The sequence below is a fragment of the Corvus kubaryi genome, unplaced genomic scaffold (assembly GCF_017639235.1).
Source record: "Corvus kubaryi isolate FWS band 111438036 unplaced genomic scaffold, C.kubaryi_AGA036_p1.0 135, whole genome shotgun sequence".
In the NCBI taxonomy this organism is placed as follows: domain Eukaryota; kingdom Metazoa; phylum Chordata; class Aves; order Passeriformes; family Corvidae; genus Corvus; species Corvus kubaryi.
Window position 1 is genome coordinate 2,880,650 of NW_024580669.1, and position 24,494 is coordinate 2,905,143.

Consider the following 24,494-nt stretch of genomic DNA (forward strand, 5'->3'; position numbering starts at 1 on the left):
TGTCTCCAGGCATTGCCATCAAGCAGAGAAGGTGGGACTCACCTCAAGAATTAATCTTGCTCCATCCTGAGCATTCTGATGCTTGCTGGAGCTAAAAGAAGCTGAATTTGCTCTCCACCTCACCCAGAGTGCTCTGAATTCCCCGTCTCTTCCTATTTCCATCTCTCTTCCCAGCTCATAAGGACTCCCAGGTATGTCCTAAAGACTGCAGTCCTCATGGGGTGCCAACAACATGCTTTGCAACCAGCATTCATCACCCACTAATGGTTTATGAGAGAGACATGACTTCCCTCAGAGTGCTGGATATGATTCAGGAGCTGGCAGGCAAAACTAACTTTTAATAGAGAGAATATCTTGGTAAAAGTGCACTGCTTGAAATCCTGAAGGACTCGGCTATGACCAAGTGCAATTGGTATCCAGCTCTCTCCTCCTATCTCCACCAGACCCCAGGCAAGGCTTTGCAGAGCTCTTCTGGCTGCAGCTTCAGTCGGGATACAGCAGCAGGTTTCTGCTTCTGGCCTTGTAAAGCCACAGCTGGAACTTCTCCTGACTTCAAGAAGCCAAGGGCTGTGGCTGCTGTAGGATTCCCAAACTGCTGTGCTGCCAATGGGGTCCTTGCACTTCCACTCCCACCTGGGCCCAGTGAGTCATTCCACTGAAACTCCTGCCAAAGAGGCAGAAAAGTAACCATTTCTTCCCTGCTGAGGGCCAGGTCATTCCTCCATGGCCATGCACATGACACTGGTTCATTTTGGAGATAAGCTGGACACGCTCACACTGAGGAAAAAGAGCTTGGGGGTCCAATGCCTCTGTGCCAAGTACTCTAAAGTGAAATACTTTTCCCAGCATGTTTGCCTGGGTGGATGCATTTGGAGCAAGGATTAAAGGAGAGGATGGCAGGAAGTGACAACACAGAACAGCTGAATAAAAATCCATTTTTACCATTTGGGAATGGTTTGTAGCTGTAAGAGTAAAGCTTTAAATGAGGATTTAAAAGAAGATAACTTGGTGGGGGAAGATGCCTCCATTTCCCTCAAATTAGCACAGATGAAATTGAGCTGAGAGGTAGAGACTGAATTGCCACTGCATTTGAGATGAGGAATTGTGCTGAGGAATGAGCTGCCAACACAGCTGGAACCTTGGGACTGAAACATCCACCTCTAGGGCTACAAAATATCACCCCCAAACCTGGAGCAGTACAACCCTGGTCTACAGCTGGGGACAGGTGAGGTGACCATGACTGCCAGGGAGTGACCAGAGTTTATGCCTGTGCTTCATGAATGATGAGAGAGGAGGGGAGCTCACACTGTCTAAATGATTGATGTGCAAACAGTGTCTGCTCAAGCCTACAAGGTCAGAGACAAGCCAGCTCCCAGCTGCCACTCTGGCCTTCCTTGTCACCTCCACACTGACACCTGGACATGCAACACAGCTGCTGCTCTTCTGGTTCTTGCTTGCTATGGGCCCTGAATCACAGACAAGGTGATTCAGAGCTGTACCACCCCCAGCAACAGCAGGAAGAGCAGAACTCCCTCAGCTACACTCGAGTTTGGCTGTGATTTGTCACCCTTGTACCCAGCCCTTGGAGTTAGCTCTGACAGACCTCATCTTGCTTAAACACTGGTGGGGCAAAGCATGGGAAGACAGACGCTCTTATGGAAAGCTGAGAGCCTTCAGCCCTTTTTTGGGTCAAAGATCTGCCTCAGAGACATCTGGGATGATGTCAGACCATCTGGGCACCTTTTAGGAGGAATCTGAGTCCTGGTGACATTTCTTTCACAGTCCCTTGCTTGTTTGGGGAGTGGGGCGAGGGTGAAGCCTGGCTACCCTGAGAGCTGTGCAGCTCAAAGGGACACAATATGTGGTTGTTAGAAGCTGTGGCACTGCCAGACATTGGCCCTGCTAGGCAGCAAGGGGAGAATTCAAACACCTCATTAAAATGCATATCCCAAGCCCACGTATTCACACTTTCCATCGCCTTAGGAGCACTTCTAAGTGTTTCATCCATCCGCCCTCGCAACAGCTGGGCGGCAGGACTTCATCACCAGTGACACAGCCCCTTCCAGCTCAGCCAGCACCAGGAAACTCCTTGGGCTCAGGATCAGCCAGTCTAGAGAACACTGCTAGCAGAGAGGAGAGCATTCCCAGGCACAGCCTTTGGAAAACAGGGCCCATTCTCTGAGAGATGCACGAGAACAGCCTGCAGAGAGCAGACCTGGGGCCATCTGCATCCATGTGCTAAAAGATCCCACAACTAGAAGGCAAAATTTCAGCACCCTTTGTTCTTCCAGATCCCTTGTGAGAAATCAAATTCAACAGGAAAGGGGCTAAGGCACAAGATGTAAGCCCAGAAGGAATTAGGAACCCTTAGCTCTATCCAGTAATGTGTCTGAGAGTGCAACAGTGCAGAGAAGGGCTCAGAAATGAGATCTCCTACAGCAAGGAGGAGAAAAGTACAAGTGAATATGTTATTTGGCAAAAGATTGCAAGGAACTACAGGAAGAACCAAAAGAGCTCCTTCCTCCACTTCAATATCCTCTGTGCTTTGGTTCTTCTCTTTCCCTTTCCAAACATGCAGAGACAGCTGATGAAAAGGTCCAGAGAGGGATTTTCCAAACAACAGCCGTAGCTCATCAATGTCCCCATGGTCTGTCAGAAGGATTAATACTGTGACTTAAGGAAAGGCTGGCATCAAAGTCACACCTGAAATGGTGCTACCATGGTCAGACAAGGTGCTGCCATAGATTTGGTTTGGGTCCAGAGCCAAGGGAAGGCAGTGGGGGTTATAGGGAGAGCCAAGGAACAGAGAGAGCAAAGGTTTGGGCAGTGTTGTTCCTGCTGAGGTTTGAAGCCACATCTTGTGAGTTTTCTCTCCTCCGTGTCCCAGTGTCCTTTCTGCCCACATAATGCTGGTCACATGTCACCTGCCAGCAACAGGGACTTCTGTACCAAAAACAGGGGTTAACCCAGAAGTGTATCCTTGGATTGTTTTGCCTTCCTGCATCCCACTTTCAGAGTGGACAACTGGCCCCTTCTTCCTCCACAGGGAATGTCCTGCAATTGAGGGACTGCAACTGCCCCTCTCCCTGTCAATGTATCTTTGTGCTTTCTTCCTGGCAGACAAGAATGGCGTAACCAGGGAAAACTCCTTCGCAATTCTGGACAACAAGCATTTTGTTCTATACTGACACAGGCCTGTGATGGGAGGGAATTTGAATGTAGAGCTCTGGACAATAAAGGTCTGTCTCCAGTCCATGGTCCTGTCTCCCCCTCCTGAACATCCCAGATCCCTTGCTGGTCACTTGAACATTGCTGACTCCCTATATGGCTTTAAAAAAAGCTGCTCTGTAGTTTCCTGGTCTGGAAAACAACCATCCTTTAGAACAAATGTTTGTTCCTATTGCCTTTTCTAAAAAAGATTTTCCACTTAACATTGAGCAAAACACTTAGCTCCACATCCATCCAAGACAGGACTCAATTTTTGCTCAGTGGACGATAAAACTGTCTTCAAGGAGGTGATCAGTTGGGATAACTCACTTCTCTAGCACCCAGCAGCATGGTGAGGATAAATACATGAAAAACTAATCTGATGATCAAAAGTTGATCTGATTTCTCAGGAACTGGAGTTCCACAAACAGGGCAGAGCAGAGCAGATGCTCAGTCTTTGCAATCCCACTGCAGCACTGAGGATGTGAATAAATGCCAGTGCGAAGATTTAAGGAGGCAAGTTGTAATCAGCACCAGACATCGTTACTGGAAGCCCTTATCCCAGTGCAGAATGGATTACAGTTGGAGCAGTAAACAATTCCGTACAGTAAATAAGGCAAAGGGAAAAGCTTAAGGGCTGCCCCACAGGGCTATACTGAAATAACCCTACTGGAAAAAATGGGGCTGCATGGGCACACAGCCAGACTGACACAGCAGTGTCTGAAGGCCACATTCTTGTCTTGTGCTTAGCTCATTTCAAAGTGGAATCATATCCCATAACATGCCCATCAGACAGTCAAACCCCCACCCTGTCAGCATGACAAAAAGTTTCCATGGAGTTAGCAGCAAAAAGGTCAGCACCGAGGGAAAAATGCCCCATGCCCTCAATGCAGAGCTTGACATCTCTCCCTCTGCCCATCTTCAGAAGATGGAGTTCATCCCAGGGCACGAAGACTGTTCCAGTAACTGGGTACTGTCATTTTCTGTCACAGGGATCAGCCCCAACACAGTGCTGGAAGAGCTGACATGCCCAAGAGCTGTCCACAACATGTCCCCCCAATTTCAGCAATCATCAGCTGCTGTGTTACACAGCAGGAATTGAGCTGATACAGAAATCATTGTGCTCTTCATACTGATTATCCTCATCCTTCATCACGTAGCCACTCTCACAGACCAGGTGTCTCAGCAGCCTGAAGCCTAACAGGTTTGAAGCTTTCTAGCCCCTACTCAGAACATCCTATCCATGGGTGTAACCTGCCAGGAGAGATGTGCTGCTCCTCCCTTGAGGCTTCCCCATTTTCATTTCTTTTTACAGGACATGTGGTAGGGACTTTACAAGAAGATTCTAGTGATAGGACAAGAGGGAATGGCTTTAAACTAAAAGAGGAGAGATTTAGATTGGATATTGGGAAGAAATTATTCCCTGTGAGGGTGGTGAGGCCCTGGCACAGAGTACCCAGAGAAGCTGTGGCTGCCCCATCCCTGGAAGTGTTCAAGGCCAGCTTGGACAGGGCTTGGAGCACCCTGGAATAGTGGAAGGTGTCCCTGCCCATAGCAGGGGGTTGGAACTGGATGATCTTTAAGGTTGTTTCCAATCCACACCATTTTAGAATTCCGTGATCTCCTGTGAGTGTGGGATGGTGACAAAGGTTTGTTGGTTGAAGGAAAGACCCAGCACTTTTGCTCAGGGTTAGCATTAAGCAATGCAAGAGTACTAAATAGTTCCTTTAAAAAGCAAACTTGCCAGTTTTCCCACCTAAGAGTCTGCCACAGGGCCCTCACAGTCCTCCAACACCTGCCCCACATCCAATTTTCACCATTTCCAAACCCTCTCTGCATCTCCAGCTCCAGGATCCCCACTCCCTCCTGCACATCTCTGCCTCCAGCCCTTCCCCTGCCCACTTCCATCCTAAGCCACTGCCTCAGGCACAAGAAGAAGCCAATTCTTTGCCCAAAACTCTGCAGAGAAGAGAGCAGATGTTTTTGAGAAAATTATGTCACTGATCAGGGATGAATATCCAAGCAAAAGCTCTTTCCTCATGACATAGCATCATATCCCTCATTCCTAAGGGATCTCAAATTACATCATGTGGACCTCAGAGCTGCCTGTGAAGACTGTTTGATGACAATAATATAACATGGAAGATCTCACTCCAGCAGGATTCCACGTGAGGTGCTACAAGCACTTCTGAGCTTCAGCTGCTCTCCACAGCCAGAAACAAATGGTCCCAGTTGAGTAATGTGTAGGACACACCCTGATTTAGGGTGAAGGGGTATCTACTCAGAAATAGCAGTGTTGCTGCAAACAGTGCTAATCTAATAACTTCAGTCTTGGCAAAGATCTGGTGTCTTTTAGACTTGGGGGATCTTTGTACAGCCATAAGTCCAGACATGCGTTTGCCAGCTAAAGAGACAAGACTTTGCAAAGAGACAAGCACAGGCAAAGAAAATAACCTATCTAAATTCACATAACAGATCCATGATGAAAACACATAGAAGCCAGGTCTGGCTTCCAGGTGTTACTCCAGCAGCTGGAAAAAAATCCTTAATTCCAGCTTGGACAGGACTACTAAAGAAAGCTCTTTCATTTCACTGACTTTTATGCATTCGCCAGAGCCTTGAGGATACCAAGAGGCTTTAATGGCTCTGCCCAGCCCCAGCTGGGGCCTGCACCCACTCTCCTGCCCAATTAAGCTCCAGCCTGGGCCCTCAGTCCCAGTCGCAGACCAAGAGCTGTGCTGTCTGTAACTCTGGTATAGCTGTGCCTGGCCATAAACATCAATGACCCCAATCCATGGACTGACTTCCATGGACTGATTTAGCCACTTCCATTTCACTACAGACTCGTCTGGTGGTCACTGGGCTGTGTCTGGCACATCAGTAGCACCAGTTTTAAGTTCATCCTTTGATGAACTCAATGATGGTCCAATTGAAACCTGTGGGAGAGCTCTCAGTGTCTTCATGGGTTTTCAGTTCAAGCCTCAGCAGCATTTCCATGCCAAACTCTGCCTTACCTTTGCATCCTATTTACTCTGAACCCAGTTAAAGGACTTGCACTTTATAGCTGGCCTGGGATCCTCCTGGGAAATTTTGCCTCCGCTTCTACTGCCTCAGCATGAAGCAAAATTGGCTGTTAGTCTTAAGACCAGAAGCAGATGCTCCCTGCCCTGGATACCTGAGAGCATCTTGCTCTGAAGGTTACTTGTTTCTCTGTCATTACTTAATTGCTTTAGGGTTAGGCAGATTATTTTTCTGCATGACAAGCACTTGCATTTCTCTTGGAAGAGGAATTTTATTTTTATTTTCTTAGAGCAAATAAATTCTACATGGATCTGATGTCTTATTTGCTGTAATAGTTCTTACATCCCATATTCACACCTCCAGAGAGGACTGAGATAACTCTGCTGTGTTGTATTCCTGAGTAGGAGGCAGCTGCATGGAGTTGTTAGTGCTGCAGACTGCTCTTCTGCGTTCTCTCAGGCTGTTTCTTTCCAACAGAAATGGAAAACCTGACAAAACTTTCCTCACCCCAGTAGCTTTGAACTCTCTAAAGGCTGTAATTAGAATTTGCATTTTTTTCCAAAGTTCCCTGGTGATTTAAGGTTGTTCTCCTGGGTAGCAGCCATTATTTGGACTAACAGTCAACAGGCTCACATCCAGTTCTGCAGCAACCAGCAGAAGTCAGAGGAGTTTGGAAGGAGAATATTGAGTGTTCAGGTGCTTGTCTGCTCTTTCACCACCCTGAAACTCCTCAGGGGGGTCTGTGCTGAGGCACAGAGGTTGAGGGGCTGGGCTCATAGGGCTCTCAGATGGGCTCCAGCAGTGTCGGTGACTCAAGGGTACCAACAGTGTCCCTTGGACAAATAAATGAAGCCCTTGCAAATCCCCAGCAGGTCCCAGTTTCAGCTGGGTTCCTCCTAGAGCAATTAACCTCAGAGAAAATTACAGTCTGGCACACCACCCTTGACAAGTTGCCAGGCTTGCGGTGAAGCCAAATGCTTAACTGAGTGTGCGGCATTTATTGCCTGTGGGAAAGGTAAGGTGAAATGAATCTGTGGTTGAAACAACTGTATTTTACTATATATCTTCAAAATACCTGCAAATTCAGTCTCCTGTGGGTATATTGACAGCTTGGAACGTGCTCGTTCTATAACATGGGTCCTTTTTCACCATGTTTAATGAAGCTGGGTGCAATCGTGGTAATCACAAGGTGGTGAACCTATAACTGGCCCCTCTTTCTCCTGGTTATACCAATGTAAAACTGCTATATCCCCTTCTACCTAGCCAGAGGTACCATAAACTCAGCAGGGCAGACTGCTCAAAGGGCAAATCATTTTGCTTCCCAGTAAACCCTGAAGATACAACCTGTTCCCCAGGCTCTCCTGGCTGTTAAAGCAACTATTCCACACAGAACTTGCTGTCTCTTTGCAAATGAAGGAACAAAGTTCATGGGGATTTTCCTTGCCAGTGGGACAGCAGTAATGATGTGCAAAGCCTAGAGCATGTGAATATTTTTCTCATTGTGCTCAAGAATTTTCTATTCCTGAACTTTATCTCCTTGCCAGTGCTAAGAGGAGACTGTAGCAAAGGCTCAGACTCTCAGTGGAGTTTGACTGCTGCAACACATCCGAGTCTGCTGGCATCACCAGAGCTCAGAGGCTGTGAAAACTGAGGAGAAATACCTTCCCCTCAAAGCTAATACATCCCTTAGTGATGTGAGGGGAATGTTTCAAGGGTCTTAATCACAGAACCAAAGAACTGTTAAGGCTGGAAAAGACCTCTAAGATCATCAAGTCCAATTATTAACCCAGCACGACTGTGTTCACCACTAAACTGTGTACCCAAATGCCACATCCACATGGTTTTTCAACATCTCCAATTATTTTATTCAAGCTGATCAACCAGTCTCACTGTATGTGTTTGTAACTGGACATTTGTTGCTTCAAAGACTCAGGAAAAAAGGGATGGCACAAACAGGTTAAAATTCATGTCAGAAATGGAAAACGTTGGGAGCGGAAAAGATAAATGACTCACAATTGGGTTATGGGAACTGCAGGATACATGAAATCCTGACCCTACTTGAGTCACTTTGCCATTTACTTCATGAAGGCAGGTGACTGCAGAGTGCAAAATCTCCTCCAGTTACTGTAGAAAAAGGTGCACAGCTGATGTTTCCCATCCCTGCTTATACAGTCCTAAAGTCGTTTGCCATAGTCACTGCAGCTGACCCACAAGAGCGCTCTTTACAATTGCTGGCTGTATTTTTAGCTGACCTTGCATGTGACTCAGTAGAGAGAAATGAGGAAAGACAGTCCCATGGGATTTCCCAGCTCTCTACACACCACCACGGACCACCACAGCTGTGAGAGTCCAAGAGAAAAGAAAAAAAGGAGACATTTCCTCTGCTCAGATGTATCCTGCTGCCAGGGAATCTGTCTGCAATTTAATAAACATCTTAGTAGCATCAACAACTGGGTAAAAAGGACACTGAGCAGACATGGCTGTAACTGATCATTCTTTCCTAGAGAACCAAGAGAGGCTTATTTTTCAGCCAGTCCTAGATTTTGGTCTTTTCTTGATTAATCTATGTGGGGGTTTTATGATTTTGATCTTAACTCCACAAAGTTCTATTTTTTGGAGCAGCTGGAATCAAAGGAAGATAAGTGCCTCCATCACATAGCACTCCTCCATAACGTAGCAGTGGTTCTCCACAAAAAGAATATACTGAGATAACAAGCAAAAAGTTGGGTACACCCTCAACAAAGGTTCTGGATAGACACTTCTCTCACTTCAGGCTCAGGAGGAACCTCTCCATAGATAATTTACCTGATATTCATGCATGTTTACCAGCAAGAACTGCCTAGGCTGTGAAGTATACCTTCAGGGGTTAATGGCAGTCTTGTTTCTAGTAGGTGTAATGAAAAGAAACTCTGACACACAGAAGGACAATAAAAGCTTTCATAGTGCAAGGTTAAGCTGCTGACTACTTGTGCAGCTCACAAGAACACCAAAGCCCTTTGGAGACTTAATCTCCCTGGTTCAGCACTTGGTCACTTCCAGCATGCAGAACTGGGGGCATTTGTGCCAGAACTGTTTGTTCTGAGAGGCAGGGTGGTCATATTTCAGCAGGAGAGTAACAGAAAGCCAAGAGCCAGGCCCTGTCCACAGGACTTTGTACAGAGTCACAGGCATCTTGATTTGAGACCTCATTCAGCAAAGGACTAGGAATGCTTGTTAATAACTCTCTTGATGAGAGAGTCATCTTCTTCCCCAGTCACTGGGGAAGATAATTAGGATCCATAGAATCCATATTCCATTTATATTTGAGGTGCCCTTCAGCTTGGTATGGTGGCTCACGTTAAGGTCTGTGCCCTGGGAAAACATCTGAGATTTGTTCTGAAAGACTCAGATTCCCAAAAAGGACAAAATTACTTTTCTTTCAGCAGAACCTCTTGAGCTATACTTCACCAAGTGTTTTGCCAAGGTAATTTAAAGGCAGCAGTGTCTTCTCTGTGCTGTTAGACTGGACACAGTAGTTTGCTGAATGCACTTTGCTTTTGGAATTCTCCTTAATCTGCCTCTTTTCAAGCCACTCAGAACAGAGCTGCCCAGGACAACCCTATGCTCAGTTTTGGCAGCACTGACCTTTACAGAGTGGTGAATCCTTCTACACTTCTTGTTCCCATTCCATTCCCACTAACATGATCATTTCCCATTGCAGGTAAATCACCTCACCTCTGTGTGTCCTCAGAGCCACCTCTCACCTCACACACAGCAAACATTTTGCAGAAGAAAAATGGTGAGACAAAGTCTGGACCAAGCTTTGCCACCTGAGAGCCCAGCAGTCCATAGCAGACACAAGGAGCTCACCTGCTTCAGCTTTGTCCCCACCATGGAAGCGCTGCTGTCCAGCACAAACACGACGTTCTTTGGCAACGGAGGAAGATCTGTGGGGGCGAAGTAGTGCACAAAATACCCATTGAGGATCTGTGGAAGAGCAAGGGAGCCAGGAATCAAAGGCAGATCGTGGTGCAATATTCCACACACATCATTATAGGATATTTAGATATTTGGCTGCTTCCAGTGACTCTGTGTACACTGGAGGGTATCAATGCTGCTTGATTTCCTTCTTCTTTCTGGTCCCCTGTTTATCCAGGCTGGATGAGCCAACTGGACCTCTCCATATCTCCTTCCATGACTGACATTGGGGTTTCCTTCCAAATGCAGCAAGGATATAACATGTGTGCCCACAAATCAGAACCACAACACGCACTTGAGGGACTGGCCTTGTATCCAGATGTGTACACCCAGTATATTGAGAAACTGAAAAGCAGACACAAAAAAGAAGCTCAATGAAGTTGAAGTCCATCTTGTGGCTGCCAATTGACTGGTTTTATTTTGGATAGTTCTTACAAGATGGAGGAGTAGCCTTCACTTTGAAAGCATTTTCTAGGAATTTGGAGCAAGCAAGACAATTGAACCACCTCAGGTACAGCTAATAAAACAGAAAAGATTATTATGTGTACAGTACCTGAACATCCCCAACACTCAGCTCCCTGTTGACATCATATCTAATTATGAAATCTCCCAAAATTCCATTTCGGGCAATCCTGGTTTGCTCAACAACACTGGGATTGAATGTAACCTTAGCTAAGGTTTTGGTGTGCCCAATGACAGTAGAGGGAGGAGGAGACACATCACCTGTTGAGATAAAACCACAATATTACAGGTTTTTCCCATTGCCTTACAGATGTCAAAGCACAGCACAGGTGGTATTGCCATGGAGCCAGGTCAACCACCACAGGGACTTGCTGAGATTGAAGATTCAGCTCACCAGTGAGAAAAAGAGAACTTAATAACCCCTCTCCTCTAATTTTAAACTGAAACCCATCTTGCATTGCTATCAGGGTTAAAAACGTTTATACAAAAGTCCTGTGTTCAGTTCTGTTCAGCCAAACACACCGCCTCAGATATGTACATGCTGTTAATTGCAGCCAGTTCTAGACAGCCAGGATGCAGATCCTACACCTGAGATCCTGCCAGTGGATGCAAGCATGATTCATTTGACCTGTTTAAACATTTCTTCCTGGATTAGATGAATCACACTGTAGATTCTTCCTCATTGACTATAAAGAATTCTTGAGGTGGCATGTTCAGACGTACTGCAGGCATGTGAGGTGGGATTGATCTGAGTGACTGATCCCTTGATCTGACAAGTGTCTTATATATAATGTCTGGAGTTTGACAAGTCACCTTAGCTGCCTTTATGTTCAGTGAAAATTATCATTATAGTCACTGCAATTTCAGTCTAACTAATTCAGACAAACTCCAACACTGCCAGTGCAGTCACACAAACTGCATCCCTAAGACATAACTCATCCTAAACTCTGAAAATCCATCCTGAATCAATAAAGAGGGATGTGCCTGGCGGAGGGCACCTCAGAGAAAGACAATTACTTAGGTCTGAGTCACCCTGCAGGAAACTCTCCTTGTATTGTTATCTGTGCTCATTCTCTAAAACTTAAGAGATGTGGAAGCTCCCTGTTGCCTCCCTATGTAAAAAAAATCCCACCTTACCCTCTTTGGGTCTGCCAACTGTTCTTGCCCTTGGAGCTCCATTGGGACCCTTACACAAGACTGAACAAAGGTCAGATTTGGCCCCTGAACTTCTCCAGATTTTGAGGGCTTTCCCCCTTTTCCTAACTCTTTGAAAACATGAAAATAGAGTCTCAACTGAAGTTGTTCATGGGTGCTTTAGCTCTCACAGTGATTATTCCAACACTCCTCTGAGGCACAGAAGTTCTATTATGTCTGCTCTTGGGCTGATTAGAATTGGTAGGAATCAGCTACTTAATTATACTGTAAGGGGAAATATCAAATCTTTGCCAAAAAATGCCCAAAAAATCTGTGGTATGACAGGGAAATCAGGGTTGGGAGAGTTTCAGTTCCAGTTCAGGTATACACAATGCAAATACCTACATCTCAGCTTAATTTCTAGGCTCACACTATGCAAGTGGAGATCAGGTCAAGAGTGTCAGAGATTAGGGTATGGTACATCTGGCCAGACAGACATCTGCTTTAGGATAATTTTAATTAACAATAAATTAACATTTCTGATCCAAGTGACAAGGTGAAGGCGGTCTGGGAAAGCTCCACTCCAGGGGTTCCTATAGCTCTGTTTATGTAATCAGCAGTGGCACTTCCCCTTTGCAAAGGGAAAGGCAATGTGACATCTGTGTGCAGCAATGAGCACAACCTCACATCCAGACCCCACCGTGATTTACAAAACCAGAAATATGTGATTATGTCCATTTAACAGGTAGGAAAATGGAGGCATGGAGTGGTTACCTAATTTACCTGACTTCCCACAGGTCAAAGTCTGTAGAAATGCCAGGATTGGGGTCCTTGTGTGTTTATAAAATGATTAGACAAATCTGTAACTCTTACTCTGAAGTGCTATGTACAATCTAGGCTCCTCTAGGCAAAAGAATGAGAGTAAGATTCATAAGTCAATAGCACTCTAGGATGTTACTCCCAGGATGATTTCGCTTTACTTTCACAGCTGTCCTATGATGGCATTTGAATAGACAAGGCACAAGACTGTTCTACTGAGATAGGGAGGGGTTTTATCATAGGCCCAACTTTTACACAAGTAAATTATAGTTAGAGCAGCTGGAATGTGAAAAAAAGTCCTCAGCAAAAGCCTTGTCCAAGGAGACTGAGTGACAGACACCACTCAATTTCAGTAAAATCAAGAACTGACTCTGAACCACAGCTTGTCATGCTGTGCCAGCTCCAGTCCATTCATCCTGATGGAAACAGAAGGGGAGGTCCCAGCCAATACACTGAAATCACATAAGGACACTAGTGTTGGATCTTAGAGGGGGATTATAAAATGATAACCCAGAGCTCTGACATTTTTTCTAAAATCCGTGTACAGTTCAGATTCCTCCTGGCAAAGGTAAGTTATAAATCAACATCACTATAAGATTTTACCTCAGTCTTGATCTGTTTTTATGTTTATAGCTGCCCTTTGATCTGATGAATCAACAGATGCAATATGTTTTTAATACATAATGCATCAGATTTGCTTGTATTTGCCTTCTTGATTTTTCCATCTGTCTTCTATTGCTTCCAGAAATCCCATTTAACTACCAGTGTGTGGGAAATGCCTAGAATACATAGAAATGGCTTTAAAGTTCATTTATATTTTCTGATCTGAGGGCTTCACGTTACTTCTCCTTAAATGCTGAAAGGAAAGCCTGCTGTGGGTTAGGCTCTCATCTCACACAGGGGTCAGTGAGAATCTGTCCCATGCTGGAAACAGAAGCTCCCTCCTTATTCCTCCTGCACGTCCATGTCCGTGACCTTTAGGCAGCACTTCCATGTTTCTCTGCCATAAACACAGTGATGGGTGAGGACAAGATCCTGCACCACAACAGCATGAGCTCCAGTCTTAACATTTCCATGGACCGCTGGAAATCAGCTGATTTAGGTAGCAACTCCATGCCTTATTTCACCGCCTGGTAAATGAGCAAAATCACACGTCATCTGTTTTTTAAAGCAATGTGGAATCTAGGTGATGCGGATCACACTGCCTCCCTCTGTTGCTTCTCTAAACACTCTCCGGAGGTGATAAGTGTCATCCCTTGTAACACAAACAGTACTCTAGGGATCTCTGGAGAGGAAGTTTCCAAGGCTGTCTCACATAGCCATTGTAAATAAGAATTGCTGAGGAATCTCTCCCACCCTCTTCATAGCCACTCATCTCCATCTCTGGGACAGAAGTTAAAAACCAAAAAATGGTCTGAGAGAAAAGGTCCAAAAAGCCTTATTCTTTTTCTAGAGTAACAAAAATCAGATCTGGAAGGTAATTTATCAAATTCATCCCATGTTCCCAGACCAAATCCCTTCCTACTTAGATTTTGATACAATCAGGAAACACTCCAGACCTCCAGGAATGGAAACTCGGTGCCTGCACTTGCCAGTCCTTTCCAGAGCTTCACTTTTTTCACTGTTAGATGTTTTCAATGTCTAATTTACATTTTAATTTGTGGATTATAAGCCCATGGCTTCTTGTTCTTTCAGCTATAGACACAGAAGGCACAGGATCCTTTTCCTCCTTGCAGCAGCCTTTTACATTCTTAAACACAGTTCCTATGCCTTCCCCCAGGTTTCTTTTTTAAGCAGCATTTGATATCTGGATCACAATTATTCTCCTCTGTTTATTGGCCTTGTTCTTTTTAAACAAGTGACAGAGAAAGAAAAATCTATGAGATGTTTCAGAGTCCAGAGCATGGATGAGCTCCAAATGCTTGGGCTGGTTTGTGCTCACACTGAGAGAGTTAGTAGAGCCTTCAGACAATCTTTCCACTAAATTCAGCTGAAGAAGTAAACAGAACAGGAAAAAGCATTTTCCATATGAAATTATCATCCTCACAGAGGAACGGTTAAACCTAAATTATTTTGGAGTCTGGCAGAGTCAGAATTAGAGCTCAAATGCAGAGTTCATCCACCACTAACATGTGGAAACTTCCAGACAGCTGTTATAAGAAATAAAAAGCTTTCCAAGACCTTTGACTTCAGAACGAAACAGTCATCCTCAAGCAGCCTAGTGCCTCCTGCTCAAGCCCATGGCTAGTTCTCACACAGCTACACTGGAGGAACAGGATGAGGACAGCATCCAGGACATCATTCAGAAAGTGGCTCTGTTCTGAGGTCACCAGAGGATGTCAGGATCATTGGCCTCAATGCCTCCTGTTTTGGGGTTTGCATGCGACAGAGGACAGCGCCTGCACATGTCAAAAGATTGTTTTCCAAAACTCACTTGCCTAATACCTTCCTCTGGGAAAAATACAACTCCCAGATGGAGCCATGTGCACAGGAGTTATTGTCAAAGGAAATATCCTGGAAAGACCTGTCATCACATTGTTTCTGCTCCATACTCAGAGAGGATGCATGCAGAACTCTCTAAGAGCCAGGAGAAGAACGTATCCACAAGACACTGGAAGAGACACTGGGATGCTGGTGGCTCAAACATTCAGGGGAAGCTGCCGAGGTGCAAAGCACCCACCTAGGGGTGAGCACAGCCCAGCTCAGGCTGCAGCTGGTGTTGGACCAGATAAGGAAAGAGGCAAACCCTGGGAGGAGGGAACTTTGTCTCTTTGTCCTTATCAAGTGAACTCAGCTGTGATAACTCCCCTGCCCCGGGACTGCCAGGACATCCACACAGAGCCTGAAGGTGTTCACTCTGCTAATGGGCCATAATAGGCCGTAATTGACTCAACAACGCTAATTTAATAGGCAGCTGTATCTTCTTAGAAGTTGTCAAAGACTCCCAAAGTGTCCCATGACCCACAACATTCCAACAATCATTTCAAACTCCTTGCCACAGGGGAGGTACCTGGGCATTCCCACCTGAACCTGAGTGAATATAAATCCAATAGATTTCTCTACGTCTTCTCTCACCATTTGATGGATCTGGCCTGTGACCATCAGACACTGAAATTACAACAACCAAGTCTTGTCACAAGTCTTTCAGGTGGTGAGATCTTTCTACTCTTGTACATTCTCTTAAGTGATATTTTTATGGTTTTATCTTGTCATATTACTAGAGATAATAAGAACCAAAACATATCTGTTTTCCTGTGCAATCAAGTTGTTCTAAAATAAACCCTACATGTGTATTAACAAACACTGATCATTCATTGTCATTTCACTCTAATCTGCCCCAAAGGATCTATTAACAAGTACCTGGGTTGCCCTTGTCTGCTGAGGCTTGATGGCATGGAATGTTTTTCATTCCATACTCTCAAGCAATTTATTAATACTTATAAAAATCTCATATTTTATCATTAACTGTGAGACACTATAGACATCTTCTTAAACACAGGAAATGGAGGAAAAGGATTTTCATGACATATTCAAACTCAAACTGGTCAGGCAGTACCATTTTCCAATGTTCAGGCCTCTGTTTCGAATGTCATAATTTTTTAAGTCACAACCCCTAAATTGGGTACCACAGGTAACACAGTATTGCAGCACCTGGTCTGGTATGCTTCGCTTCCATGCTCTCCCAGCCAAATGGTACTGAAGAATTTTAAGCCATGAGAATCTAAGAGAGACACTTTTTCCTGGTTTACTCCCAGTTTACAGACTGTCTGCCAAGCAGCCCCTCTTTAAATGTGAGATTCACAATGCACCTGTCTCACTTAAAAACCCACAGCCTCCCCTGGAGGTCTCACTGGGTGTGCAGATCCCACACTCTTGGGTCTTCGGGTGTCATATGAGCAGGAAGGCTTCTCAGGGAGGAGCTAATGGCTCTGATGGCTTGTTTTTGGATACAGCTTGAGAGATGACAGCTGGAATATAGCGGACAACCACATGGGATGATTCCAGACAGAAAAGATGTGTAACTGAATTCTGAACACAGATAAAGCACAGGGAATCTGAGCTTCAGTTGCATTACCCATCCTGCAATGGGACCTCTATTTTATATACATTTTACTGGCTAGGGAGGATTATGGAATCCTACAGCCCAGGCCCATTTTTATATGAACTCTTTGAAATCTGAAGCATGATGCCAAGAACGTCAGTGCTCCCAGATTGCCATTTGGATAGTGAGTTTCATGAGTTTTCCCTGTATGTCATTTACATGTAGGAATTTCCATACTGCCCTGGACCAACAGTGTGTCTGCTCTGCTTAGTCTGTCTCTAGCCTTGATCAATGCCAGAAGTCTTGCAGGAAACCATAGGCTAACAATGCAGTGTGCTACTCCCTGATAGGTAAAAAAGGCTTCCTGCCTCTCCTGATGAGGAGCAGAGCACATTTATCTCACGGCACGTGGATGTACGACACAGAGGCTAATGAGGCTTGACCTGAAGATAGTCCAAGTCACTGAGAGCCTTGATCTCACTGTGATTTGGATGAAATCAGTAGGATCCCACTGAGCAATCAGTTTAACTCCAGTTCATGTGCTTTAGGATCTTTCTGTGGCAGACATGAACAGCTCCACTGATTTTGCCGGCACTGTATTGCTTGGAGTGACTGAGGGTCAAGCCCCAAAGGACCCTATGTCCTCCTTCCATCCTTCTTTTTTGGAGTTTTTTGACAACATGCTTCAATCACAGTGTCCCGAGCCCCTTACTGTTGGTTTACACCAGAAAAAACTACCTTTACACTGAACAGCAAGCGAGGACAGTTGGAGGTAAGAGCAGATGCTCAGATAGCACTTAGTACTTTGGCAAAACATGGATTTTCCTCTTGGAATTTCCCATGTTCTGAAGTGCAGGATTTCCTATCTGCCTTGGCATGGATGGATGGAAAAAACAATTCACTTAAAATAAACAGTTCCCAGGAGATGTGGAAGCCAGGGAAGAGCCTGCTCCAGAGCTGAGCACAAGGCCTGAAGGCCCAGTTCAAAGCTCTTAAAGACAATAGCAAAAAAGAAAGGCCTGTTACTGAGATGAATGGGATCAGCCCTGTATTCATGAAGCTTCAAAGTGCTCACAGGCTCGTGCACAGATACCACACAGACACAGTCATCCAGAGAAAACAGATCCAACACTGCCAGGCCACTTCTTGAGGAGTGATCAAGGCCCCACAAGAGAACCACAAGTCATAAAATCACTCCTTACCTTCAGCTTTCCCATTGCCTTTCTGCTTGCTGTTTCGAAGGGGAGGCACCTCCAGGGACACTATTCCTGAGTTCTCCAGGATGTTCACCTCCACTCGTAGCCTCCCCACCAGCTGCTGGGGCCGGATGCTGACGGTGTATTCGTACTTCCCCAGTCGCCTTTGCAGAAGTTCTTCATAGTGCAGCATGAACCTGGCCTGCATCTTGCGAGGAATGAAGACAGAGGCCTTGAAGGTCTCATAGCCGTTCTCCCTGGAAGGGAAATCCAAAGATGCTTTCACACTCCATACACATCACCCATCACCTCCTTCACCTCCCACTGATGGTTTTGCCTACCCTGTTACCTATAAATAATCAAGTGAACCTTCCCATCAATTCTTGTTGAACCCCTGTTGCATTTACCATTGAACTTTGTTGATTTACTACTTTATATAAATAAAGTATATTGTTGCTCCCCTCTTGAGTGAAGTGGATGACTCTGTCCATGACAGGATCTTAAATTTCCTTTCTATTATTCAGGAAGTAACAAGAATTCTTTCCCCTAGTAGTATATCCTGGAGCATCTTGGAATTTAACAAGTTGTATGGCAGGGTTAGAAAAGGCCACACGCAATTTTACATGGCTTGAAGTATAGGAATGACACCAGACAGTGCAGATAACACTCAGTTTAGCTGCACCTGCCTGTAAATCCATGGATGGGCATGCCAAGGCAGCCAAGATAAAGGTGGAAGGAAAGTGCATCCCTTCCCAGAACACAGCCAAATGCACAACACTCACCTTCCCTCTGTGGGGCTCGGAGGTTTCTTGTGCCTTTCTTTGGCATCGCTGCTATTTTTCTTTTCTTTCCCTGTGACCTCTCCATAGTAAGTCTTGTTGCCAATGCTCCTGGAGAGATCAGAGATGTCAGCATGGTCACTCTGCACCCAAGTACAGTGACAGATGTACATTTGCTGCAGGTGAGTTCACAGACGGTGATGTGAGAAGAATCTCAGAGTGCTGCTGGTGTCACTCTCCTGAGTCCACCCAAGTGTCTGGGACAGAATCCAACTCTGAAGTTCCCTACCTGGACATACCAGCCCAGTACAAAGCAAAAGTCTGTTATTCCTCCTATTCACTCTAAATGGAAGTATTTGTATTTCTTAAAGACTGGGCCCCCTATCCCCTTTGGTCAAGTCTGAAGCTGTGGCCCCAATATCTGCCTGTAGAGAGGATCTGAGCATGATCAAACCAAATATGTTTCAGACCAAAAGTTTATTAGTCATTTCACTATGAGGTTTCTCTCTATTTGGTTTATCATTCACACCTCCAGCAGCCACTGAACCTATCTGCTGGTTGGAGTTGACTTCTGTTCCATTACAGTCAGTCAGGCGAGATAAATGCATGTGCTAGTTTTGCTGAAACTTTCTCTGGAAAGGTTTTCGAGGTCTTGAAGAGAGTTTTCTCATTCAAATCAGAGAAAGGAGGACAAGGAAGTGGTTAAAATACACTCAGATGGAAAACAGAATAGTTTCCCTCCCTGTTTACATTGAGGATTTGAGTTTAGCACCCTGGCATCCACAGACTTGCTCTGTGCATTACTTACTTACATGGTAAAGTTGGAGATGAAAGCTGCAGCTGGGATCTGCATCTCAAACACCGCTTCCCGTGCCTCAGAGCCGCTGTTCACCATGGTGCAGGACACGGTGGTGAAAGCGTAGCGGGAAATGATCGTGGATCTCACGTGGAACTCAGACATCCGAGGCCTGGTTTCCTGTAGGAATCAAAAGGTCACCTCTAAACAGACAGCTGGGTAACTCACCCCTTCAGCGTTTCAATGGATTTAATATTTAATATGTAGTAGCAAACTCCCACCTGATGAGTATTAGACCTCCTGACAACCACAGGCAAGTGGGCTTGCCCTCAAAATTAGAGGTGAGATGTGAACAGTAAATCAGGAATGTGGTACTGCCTTTGTTCATGCACAGAGGCCACAGACATTCACCAGAGCTTGGGAAGGGTCTGAGAGCTCTGCTTGTGCCAACGTTTAAGTTGTGAAACACCCTGACAAAATCCATCTGTGTCCTAAACTGAAGCCTTCAACTCTGACTGTGTGAGAGGATCAGGATTATTCCCTTGTGGCCTGGGAAGAGAAGCCCAAAATATGTCCCCATGGGGTCCAGAACTGTGTCACAGACCCTGCCCTGTGTACTGTGCACAAGAGCAGATGGAAAACTTCTTGAAAGACTGACATCACCATGTATGAAGCAGCACCTTCAAATTCATCCAGTCAGATCCATAAGTTATGTAAACAGAGAAACTGCTGTCAATGGAGTCAACTGAGTCCTCCTCTGCTGAGAATCCATCCTGGAAGTCTGCACCAATGGATGAAGAGACTTAATAAAAAACACTGACACTGTGACATCTCAAGCAAAATATTTTAAGCTTTTTAGCCCAAACTGGACTCCTTCCAGCAGAGAAGCAGCAGAGACAGCAGTGAATGACACATGATGTAGCAATGGAAGCTGAAAGCCAATTTCTGCTTCTTGGGAATGTGTTTTCGTGCACAAGTCCTGAGCTGGAGCATTTCTCCAGACTAATGTGTTTTCTGACAGCAACATCTCCATGGAGCTCAAATGTTTTCTTCCTGGAATATGTCAGTGTACTTAACTGTAAGCAGCCCTTGAACAAAAAATCTGTACATCAGCTTACACAATCAAAGACCAAACCTTCAAAACCAGAAGGGAGATAAAGGGTAAAATACACTGTAAATACAGAGCAATCTCACTGAGCCAAATACAGTGAGGCTCTTCCTATTGAGGTTGATAGAAACTCACAGTCACGTAAGAGTTGTGAGGACAAGAAAAGGCTCTTCAGCTGCATGTCCAGGCTTTCAGAACAAAAATAATTTTGGCAAATGGCTTAAGAAAGGGAGCAAGTGTTTGTCTCAGTATGAAACAAGAATATTTCTGCAGTAGCTGATGGCATCAGAAGTAACTGAGCATCCAACTAACCAAGCTGCTGGGTTAGTGAATTCCAGGCAAGTGGAAGAATGAAGATCCACTGGAAACACAGATTTACTAACAGACTTGGCATAAAGCCCTGCCTGCCTACACTTTCAAGGCTTGGAAAGACTGATAATGTGTCTCAGATTAACCTAATCATGATAGATATCTATTTATGTGTCCTGTGTCCAGGACGCTGCTCAGCTCACATGGAGCACAATGGCAAGAGATTAGAACTTCCAGGGTAGGATTCACCTCATTGATTTTAGGCAGATCAGTGCAATGGATCTGTGGATCTAGACTAGAACACCCCTGTACAGATCTAATGCCCCGCCCTTAGACCACTGCTTAATTAACTGCTTTTAATTAGAACTAGATCCTGCTGTTCCGATACATAAGCATGGCTTTCCAGTCTCGTTATCCTGAAGGTGGAAAGGATGGGTAGTTTTGATTGAAAGTAGGGTTGTAGGAATGTTTTCAGTTATAATGAGCTGATGGTTCATTCAGTCTTCCATGCCACTAATTGCCTGTGGCATAGCAAGGTACACATATTATTTAATAACAGAAGTTACAGAAAGAATCAGAAACTACAGCAAATTCTCTGGCTTCAGACCTTCTGCATTCACCCCATGTGCTGCAGTTCATCATAAACTGTGGGTTTATGTGCAGCTGAGAGATCTTCAGCAAAAGAAGATCAAGCCCTTTGCCTTTTACTTTAGATACAAGTGGCTCTGCAGTGACCTGTCTGACACTGTGAATGCACTGATGGATTCACAGGAACTCAGAAAGTCTTTCGAACGTGACAGAGAACACAAACTTGCCCTTGTTATGACAACAACTTGAGAATGGGGGTGTTGGGTGAGAAAAAAGCAGTTCTAACCCTGGTAGGCACCCTGTAGCCTGTCCCTGTCAGAGACCAACAGCACATGCTTAGAGAAGAGTGTCAAATCAGTCCAACCCAGAAATATTCTCTCCGTTTTCAGTAATTTGTGGCTGAAGGAAATCCCAAGTCCAGGGTGTATTTTGGTGGCATATTTGTATTCTGTGGATTTTTCTTCTATTATTTTACACAGCTGCTTTTTGAATCCATGTAAATTTTAGCATCTGCAACATCTTGTAGCAAGGAGTTCCACAGCTTAATGATATTTTATATGAAAAAACACATCAGGGTGTTTTTTGCTAAATCCACTCTTTGCTGGCTTCAGCTGACCGCTGTTACAGAATCACAGAATGGTTTGGGTTGGAAGGGACCTTAAAGATCATCCAGTTCCAACCCCCCAGCATGGGCAGGGACACCTTCCACTAGACCAGGTTGCTCCAAGGCCTGTCCAACCTGGTCTTGGACACTTCCAGGGATGGGGCAAATATCTCGATCCCACTGAGCAAGCTCCAGTTCTGATATCATTAAAATCTGCGGAATGGCAAAAAAACACAACAAAAAAAAGACATTCAACACCCCTCTGTCTTCCTGGTGGATGTGAGTTTGTGTTGGAGAAATCAAACACTGAATAAGGGCATCACATACAGCTGAGGATGAATGAATTGGTTCATCTTCCTAACCCTGGAAGGGATCTGCTATTCCCTGTATATAGAAGATATAAATGGTGTGGGCACAGGCTGTTTTTCCAAAGAGGTTGCTCAGTCAGGCTGGGTGGGCAGCCTGAGTTCCAGCCTGTGATTCCTGTGCTGCACTCCCTGGAGCTCTTGCACAATCCATCAGTGCCTGGTGCTCTGACTTACAGCTGCACAAATGCCTGTTAGTTTTCTGCACTTTTTATTAAGGCCTTCAGAAGATGAGAGGCAGCTCAAAGGAAAAAAAAAAAAGCAAAACAAACCATTTGTTTAATGTTATTATCACTGTGATTTATCATCCCTATTAAAAATTAAGTGAGGGAATGCCAAGGCAGCAGATTAGCACACTGCTATGAGGCAGGTTGGCTGGATGCTTTGTGGAGGTGTCCTGGTTATGATGATAAACTGGCAGCTGAAATTTTCTTGCCAAACAAATTATTTTATGCTTGTTTACATGAAATATTTGGAAAGACAGAAAAAGAGCTGAATATAAATGAAATCCATTCCGTATTTTTGCCTTTATCAGTTGCTTTCATCAAAACAAATTGACTGTCTCTCAGATTAGAAGTAATAAACTGGTAATAAGCCTGAGAGTTTCTCTCTAGGCTGCTGGTTCCAATCTGTCAAAGATGAAGGAACCAGAAACTGTTAAGGTGATGGCTGCTCAGTGTGTGAAATGAGTTCCACCAGTTCTCTACTGGGAAGTCCCCAGAAAAGCCAGGAAAAATAACTGGCCATGAACAGCAATTCCACTGGCTGCCTCTCTACATCTAAATCTTGGACTTCCGTGCTGAAAGAAGGATATTGGCTTCCTTGTTTTCTTCCTTTCTTCAGTAGATTTTGTCAGAGAACAACAGATCTTCAAATTTCAAAGCAAAATCTCCCTTTCTCTTCAAATTCAATGAGATTTCATCAGGCTAATGTTCACTGAGTGGTTAAGGTTTGCAACATTAAGAGTTCCTGTTCCAAATCTGGGCTTGAGAAGATGGGTTGGGAAGTATTAGAAGAACCTGCACCTGTTGCATTGATCAAAATGAAGATTTTTTGTTGTTGTTGTTACCCAGAATCTCATTTTACCATCACATAGTTAGTTCATTCCTGGGCACAGGGATTCACACACACACACACACATACATGCAGGGAAAGTGCAGTTCCTGTGAGGTAAAATAAAGGCAGGGTGTGATACATACCAGCCTCTGCAGGAACTTGGCCTGTCTTGGGACACGGCGAGCAACCTGCAAAGAGTTAAGGGAGTTAGTGGAGCCTACTCATCTTACAGCAGACATGTCACTTGTTTAATCCCAGACACAGGGCTGTGTGACTGATCACCCATGGCCAGGTTCAAATGCTCCTCTGGTTAAAATAGACCCGAGTCTCTTCTACATTAACAGACCCACTGATCAAAGCTCAGCACTGCAGTGTGGCTGTCTCAGGCAAGGAGGTGCTGGGTGTATTGCAAATGGTGCTTGGCAAGGGACCCTCTATATGATGGCAGGAAGCTCAGCCTTTAGCCCCGGCCCTGGATGCTAAAATCATCCCTGGAAATATTGAAGGCCAGGCTGGATGAAGTTTGGAGCAACCTGGACTAGTGGAAGATGTCCCTGCCCATGGCAAGGGTTCAGAACTGGATGATCTTTAAGGTTCCCTCCAAATCAAATCATTCTATGCTTCTATAATTAATTTAAATTAAAGTTACAGCTTCAGCTGGATAAATATTAGCTCAAGAACAGATCTGTTGCCTAAATACTCTCCACAGGTACTGTGTATTTATTGTTCAGAGACAGAAAAGCACTAGTCATGTGAAAAGAGGGAATAAAAATATTTAAGTTCAGCCACAGACCTTATTATGAAGCAAAGTGCTTCACCTATGACAGTGCAATAGCCCACTGTATCACCCTTCTCATCAACTCCTCTGACTTCTCCTCACATGGTGAGGAGCTCACTCAGCTCAACAACTTCTCCAAATCAAATCCCTCCCCAAAGCAAGTCTTTTGTCAGTGAGGGAAGCCAAATGCCATCTTAAAATGTCAGTGGAACCCCAGAGAGCAGAAGAATGCAACAATATTTTTTTACCTGAATTGCTCTTTCTGTTGATTTT

General features: G+C 44.8%; 1 protein-coding gene across 2 annotated transcripts in view; it reads right to left on the reverse strand.

Moving 5' to 3' along the window:
- ITIH5 (inter-alpha-trypsin inhibitor heavy chain 5) overlaps nucleotides 1-24,494 on the reverse strand; it is a 43,691-nt gene that overhangs the window by 16,280 nt on the left and 2,917 nt on the right. For both annotated transcript variants that reach the window (XM_042052672.1, XM_042052678.1), the window contains exons 2-7: nucleotides 23,587-23,631; nucleotides 19,430-19,593; nucleotides 18,621-18,728; nucleotides 17,845-18,095; nucleotides 10,739-10,908; nucleotides 10,078-10,194 (exon numbers count right to left, since the gene is read on the reverse strand). In XM_042052672.1, coding sequence (XP_041908606.1) covers nucleotides 10,078-10,194; nucleotides 10,739-10,908; nucleotides 17,845-18,095; nucleotides 18,621-18,728; nucleotides 19,430-19,593; nucleotides 23,587-23,631 — 855 coding nt within the window. The remainder of the gene's footprint in view (nucleotides 1-10,077; nucleotides 10,195-10,738; nucleotides 10,909-17,844; nucleotides 18,096-18,620; nucleotides 18,729-19,429; nucleotides 19,594-23,586; nucleotides 23,632-24,494) is intronic.